This window comes from Dreissena polymorpha, chromosome 10, assembly GCF_020536995.1.
Source record: "Dreissena polymorpha isolate Duluth1 chromosome 10, UMN_Dpol_1.0, whole genome shotgun sequence".
Lineage (NCBI taxonomy): Eukaryota > Metazoa > Mollusca > Bivalvia > Myida > Dreissenidae > Dreissena > Dreissena polymorpha.
The window spans coordinates 58,876,485-58,882,872 of NC_068364.1; the positions used below are offsets into that span (position 1 = coordinate 58,876,485).

At 33.5% G+C, this 6,388-nt stretch overlaps 1 protein-coding gene across 1 annotated transcript in view; it reads left to right on the top strand.

The window, feature by feature from the left end:
- The first annotated feature begins 978 nt into the window (after window positions 1-978).
- LOC127848548 (uncharacterized) overlaps window positions 979-6,388 on the top strand; it is a 58,697-nt gene continuing 53,287 nt past the window's right edge. Inside the window, exon 1 of the mRNA XM_052381063.1 lies at window positions 979-1,134. Within this exon, the coding sequence (XP_052237023.1) occupies window positions 1,120-1,134 (15 nt within the window). The 5' untranslated portion in view covers window positions 979-1,119. The remainder of the gene's footprint in view (window positions 1,135-6,388) is intronic.

Consider the following 6,388-nt stretch of genomic DNA (forward strand, 5'->3'; position numbering starts at 1 on the left):
ATAAATGTCAGTGGTTCACGCACAGATGCGGTAAATTTATTTTACTTTTCTTTCTTTTCTTTGTTTCTTGTTTTATAGTGGAGCTTTTAAGTTCCGATGCATGCATTTATCAAAATAAAGCTTATAATCATAAACTTCAAAACATGCAAAAAAAAGACTCTCCTTTAGAATGTCATGAGTAAAAAAACGCTTAAATTGAATGTGCTGGAACAAATAGTATTCGGAACTCAGTGAAATCAATTCTCAGAAAGTATATCAAATTATTAATGTTTATACTATTAATGTGCAATTTACATATAATATTTTATTTTATGCTTTCCGGTGGTTTATGGAGAAATATCAGTTAAATAAAACTGGTATTTCACTGTTTTAAACAGTGAAAAATAACAGTGAAAAATATCGATATTTTTCACTGTTTTACTGTGAAATTACGTCATTTTTTTGACAAAATGACGTCATAAAACCAACGAAATTATCCAGTCTAATTCTTTTACAATGTAAATAAACGGTGAAAAAGGCATCAAATAAAAAGAAAATTTGTTGCATTCGATGGAATATCGATCTTAATTCACTCGTGATCATAAAAAATACATATTTTCACTCGTGGCAATTTATTATTTTATATGATCACTCATGAAATAAAATCAATATACCATCGAATCCAACAATTATCCTCTATTTACTTAGTCATTTTACAACAACGTTAATTACTTCACTCGGGGATAACGGTTGTAAACCGACAAAAATGCGAACAGTAAATAAACATTCGAATGATAAAGCGTCTACAGTACTTGAACGACAAATAAATACAAACACCATATCGCTTGATAATGACCTTAAAGTTGTTCCGCGTTGGCCGTCAATGATAACCATTTGACCCTTTTAACATTTGTCTCAATTCAATAAAGCATCCGCAAATCCCATTATCTTACTCTTCGCGGTCCAGTGGTCAAGTGTATGCTATTGTAGGGAATTAGTCAAATTAGTGTCGAGAGGTTTAACCCCACATTCTACACGGATGTGTTCGCTCAAGCGATGCCCGTTTGTGTGGGATTGACTTTTGTAGATACATCACCGATACTGTGATGTTTATTTTAAAATAGTGTCCGAATAAACAGGATGTATGTTAAAAAGGTAGGCGCTTCATTCATTTGAAGAAAACAGTAATTGTGTTTAATGTTATACAAATGTTAATGTTAATGATATAAATTATAATACAATTAAAGTCAACAAAGTTAATAAATTGCTCTTGTTTTAATGTGACGTTATACTAACGTTTTTCTTGTTGTAGTTGTTTTACAATTACAACGTTAGCAAATAAATCATCAAATAACATGAACCATATTAGAACAGGTGTTACGTATATCCGCATCTTCTACCAGTTTTAAAACTTAAAAACTTTCCGCATGTTTTCTAACGATTGGAAAACGTTTGAAATGTACTGTGAATATGTCGAATGAATTAATTGTCAGCGTCGTTCGGAATGAATAATAACGCATTTCATTGAAAATGTGTACATTTAGACCCTGGAAAAACAGGGTTTAATGAATGTGCGAAAATGTCGTTCTAGCTTAGACTGTTTATCCCGCAGTGGCTAATTAGGGACGACAATTTCCGTCTTAACTGGCATACAAGAGACTTATTTTCAACCAAAAATGTCATAAAAATGTATAGTCCCTTAGTTACATGTGCGGACTTCACATGTTAATATGGGACGACAGATACAGATGCGTTAAGCCCTACATATCCACATCGATGCTCATTTACTTATAACATCGTTGTTTTAATCGCAAGTTTCGTGCTTTTCGTTAAAACCTATCGTTCTCACAGATTAGTCATTTGGAGGGCCGTAAAATATGTTGAACAGTGTCGGTATTTAGACTTTTAAATATTTAAAAACAATGAACAATTTTACGATTCAACAATTTACAAGATATAATTCACCCGAATAGTCGCTGACCACTAATAGGGTCAGTCACTTTGCGTTGAAAAGCTGTATTGCTGTGTTTAAAACTGCATGCGTTTATTCGTATAACTATAGTATGTTTTGAATTATAAGTATATAGTGTGTTGCTTGTTTTTTTTTTCAAAAACTCAATTGCAAATAAAAAGGGACCTTTTGCCGTGTTAGTAAGTTGTCAAAATAAATAAAATGTTCCGGATTTGTACATTTTCGTTGTATTTATATTTGCAAGGAAGCAGTATTACTTTACATTTACCATGCTCTAAAATTTCATAATATGCATGTTTTGACGATTTAAAAACCATACAATTATAAAGCGTTACACACGTAACGATTGAATAATTTGGAAAGTTCTGTTGCTATCGTTATATTGTATTACATTACGAGGGTTACCGGTACTTATATAAAGTATTAAATACACGACTCACTATGTGAGCACGGATGGCCTCTAGTCGTTTAAATGTAAGTCTTTTATTCCAAGGGTCATCGGTTCGAGCCCAGTTGAGGATGACTTTTTTCTTTCTTTAAATTCAACAATTAATTAAATCGCTTTGGGCGAAACAAAAAGTTTATTTGGATTTTAGAGAAAAAACTAACATTTTATATTCACATAAGATTCCAATACTATCGTACTTTTGTATGTTTATTTCCCCACTTTATGAGAGAGAACGTACTGATTCGCCTTTAAACATAAAATTCAATGGCTTTGATACTTTTCTATTTAATATTTTCAGTTTTCAATTTTTATGCCACTGCTTTACAGGAATAGGCGTACAGATCGCCTTTTTCCGTCCGTTAGTCCGTCTTACCGTCTGTCCTACATTCCGGCTGTCCGTCCGTCATCCCGGCTGTCCGTCTGTCCGTTATTCCGTCTTTCGGTCATTTGGTCTGTCCGTCATTTCGTCTGTCTGTCATTTTGTCTGTCTGTCTGTCTGTTCCTTTTTCTGACCAGCACATAAGTCAAAAAGTATTGTTGCTAGAAAGATGATTCTCTGAAAATATATAAAGCAGTAAATTAACTTGCGCACCTTTATATTTTGGTTCGGATATGGTCTACTTAACCAACATTATAGCAACTTTATTAGAAAAAAGGTTAATGATCAATATAGAGTGTGATAATCGGATATAATCAGAATACTCACGAGGGACGGGTTAAACCCACCAACTAATATACATTCCATGCGTGCTTAAACATCACATATGCATAGACATACCTATTTTCGTGTCCTTATAACAGGCGTATATGTAGTAATGGTTATGAACGTTTTTATTCTAGATTAGAAAACTGCTCCATTATAATTTTAAGGTTAAATGAATATAACTAGATGTATTATCAATTCCCTATTTATTTAAATAAATTGAACTTTTATTTACATGCGGAGGTGATGCCTATTTTTATGATAACTATTTGATATCAGGTGCAAGAGTCAAACATTCTCTCTTTGAGTATATGTTGTTATCGTGTTCAATGTTAACTCATATTGGGACACGTGAACAATTCGATTGCTAACTTAACAGTGTTAACCCATTTATGCCTAGTGGACTCTCCCATCCTTCGAAACTGGATCAATTCATTTTCAAAGTTAGGGATGTCTAGTATACTTATTTCTATATTTAGAATATTTCTTACCAAAATTCCTTTAAGCAAACAGCGCAGACACTGATGAGACGCCGCCTCATTCGGCGTCTCATCTGGGTCTACGCAGTTTGCCAAGGCCTTTTTCTAGACGCTAGGCATAAATGGGCTAATGTACGACAATTGATGGAGACAACATCGTTCATGAACACACTAACTTCGATTGTCAGTTTAGATGAATCAAAATGAATAAACAGCGATACTCATTAACTTAAGTTTTGAAACTTTTCTCGCTTTGATCGATTAGTCACCATTTTTAACGTTACCGAAAAGTCCCTAATTCATATTCATGAACAAATACGAACGTGAATCAAGGACACGATTTCGACAATGGGCGTGGTCGATACTCATTTAAACCAAAGTATCAATGGACGATTTCGCAATCTATTGCAATAAACGATTAGTTTAACGTAAAATCTGTACTAAAACCTACGTGTGGACGTTTGTAGCCTATATTGTCAGATTGTTGTTGAGTTTAAATCTTCAATAAGCATCATCATCATCATTATCATCATCATCATCATCATCATCATCGCCGTCGTGGTCATCGTTATCATAATCAACAACAACATCATCATAATCATAATAAAAAAATCATCATCATCATCATCATCACAAGCATCATCGTCGTCATCATTGTTATAATCATCATTATCATCATCGTCGACATCGTCGTCGTCGACATCGTCGTCGTCATCGTTACAATCATCATAATTTTCATCAAAATTATCACTATTATCATCATTCTCGTCTTCGGCATCGTTATAATCATCATCACCGTCACCACCACCACAACCACCACCAACACCACGTTTGTAGCCCATACTGTCAGTTTGATGTTGAGTTTAAATCCTCAGTAATCATTATCATCGTCGTCGTCGACATCGTCTTCGTCGACATCGTCGTCGTCATAGTTACAATCAATATTATCATCATCATCTAAATCGTCATTGACATCGTTGTCGTCATCGTTATAATCATCATAATAATCATCATGATTATCACCGTTATCATCATCATCATCGACATCGTCGTGTACATCGTCGTCGTCATCATTATAATCATCATAATCATCATCATCATCACCACCACCACCAACACCACCACCGCCGCCATTCTTTATCATGATGTCATCATTATCTATTATCATTATCATGATGTCAGTTTCATCATGATCACCATCATTATCGTAATCGTAATCGTCGTCGTCGTTATCATCATCTTCTTCATCTTCTTTGTCATCAATACAATAATCTCCTTATTTCTTCCGTATTATCGTATTTTTCTCATTTTTTATTGTTTCTCTATCATCGTTCTTTCCTTTTTCGTCTGTGTGAAAAGTCGGCAAGAATGTGTGTTCTTTCTCGTTTTATGACAAATGGAATTTCCTTCTGATGCCTTTATCAAACGTTTACTGAATAGTCTAGTTGATGAAGTGATTCAGTTTTAATGAAAGCAAATTATCCACCTAACTCGCGACGTAGAAAAAAATGGCCAAAGAATTATGACTTTATTTCGGTTTTATCAGATCACATATCGGGATGTGTAGACTATAAGCTACAGACGTTCTACAGAGCGTTACGCTCTCTTATGTACGCTATTTGTTTAGTGTGTGTTTTTTTTAAATAAAATCTAACAGACAAATTTGCTGGAAATATTGTAGCTACGTTATGTCAGACAAAATTCAAACACTTGTCCTTGATCTGTAAATGGCGCATGTGTGGACATTTTCTATTTCGTGTAGCAAGTTGTTGTGCTGATGTGCTTGCCTATTTACACATGTCGAATATAATATTTGTAATAATACTGTAATTGTAAATTGAAATGCTTATATAAATATAAGGATACTTCAGACGAAACTACGAATGTACGTCCTTTCTTAATTGATATTTATGGACTTCCGATTCAGAATTAATTGTGTAAATATATAAATGTCCCATGAGGTATTAATGTAATGTAAGGTACTTATTTTATAAACATTTATCAGTCGTTCTTTTACAGATTGCATTACTCTTTTGTCAAATTAAAAAAAAAATACATGTTTTTCATACGCCATAAACATGAAGCTCCAAATGTACTAACACAAAAACATACTGGTCATAATTAATCCAAATTTAAATTAGAAAATAACGAAATCGATATCGTGTATTTCCATATTATTTGCTAACTCGGTGGAATCTGAGAATGAACATAGTGCTGTTTTTGTTGTTTCAATATTTTGGGAATTGGGCCGGGTCCCTTTGGAATAGGAAAAAAATTGCGCCTTTCTGACATAAATTGGGAACTAAGTGTTGTTGTTTTGTCGTTAACAAGTGCTTTTAAATTGAGAATATATGTGATTTTGATATTATATTGACTAAGGTTGAACATATAGATCTTGATGGAACAAAAACTAAATGTTGAGACGTATTTTTTTTATTTTTTTATTTTTAGGTTCCATTTGGAAACAAAAATACTTTTGTCCATGGGGAATGGGTCCTTTTAAATGCTTCATTTTTTTAAAACGAAAAACAACAACACTGTAGTGATTGCAAAGGTTACCAAAAAACACCACAATTCTACATCGAGCGTATTATATTAAAAATATACATGGATTAAGTATTTAAATAAATGTTTAGTGTGGTTTGAAAAGCAGTTTTTCGCCTAACTTATCTCTCGAAACCGAAAGGTCACGCCCGAGGGGTTGCTTTAGTGTTTCAAAATAACCCTTTACTCCGCGGTTGCCATTAAATTCAACGTCTATAATCATTAGCTCATACCATCAATATTACCCTTCAGGTTTGGTTTCA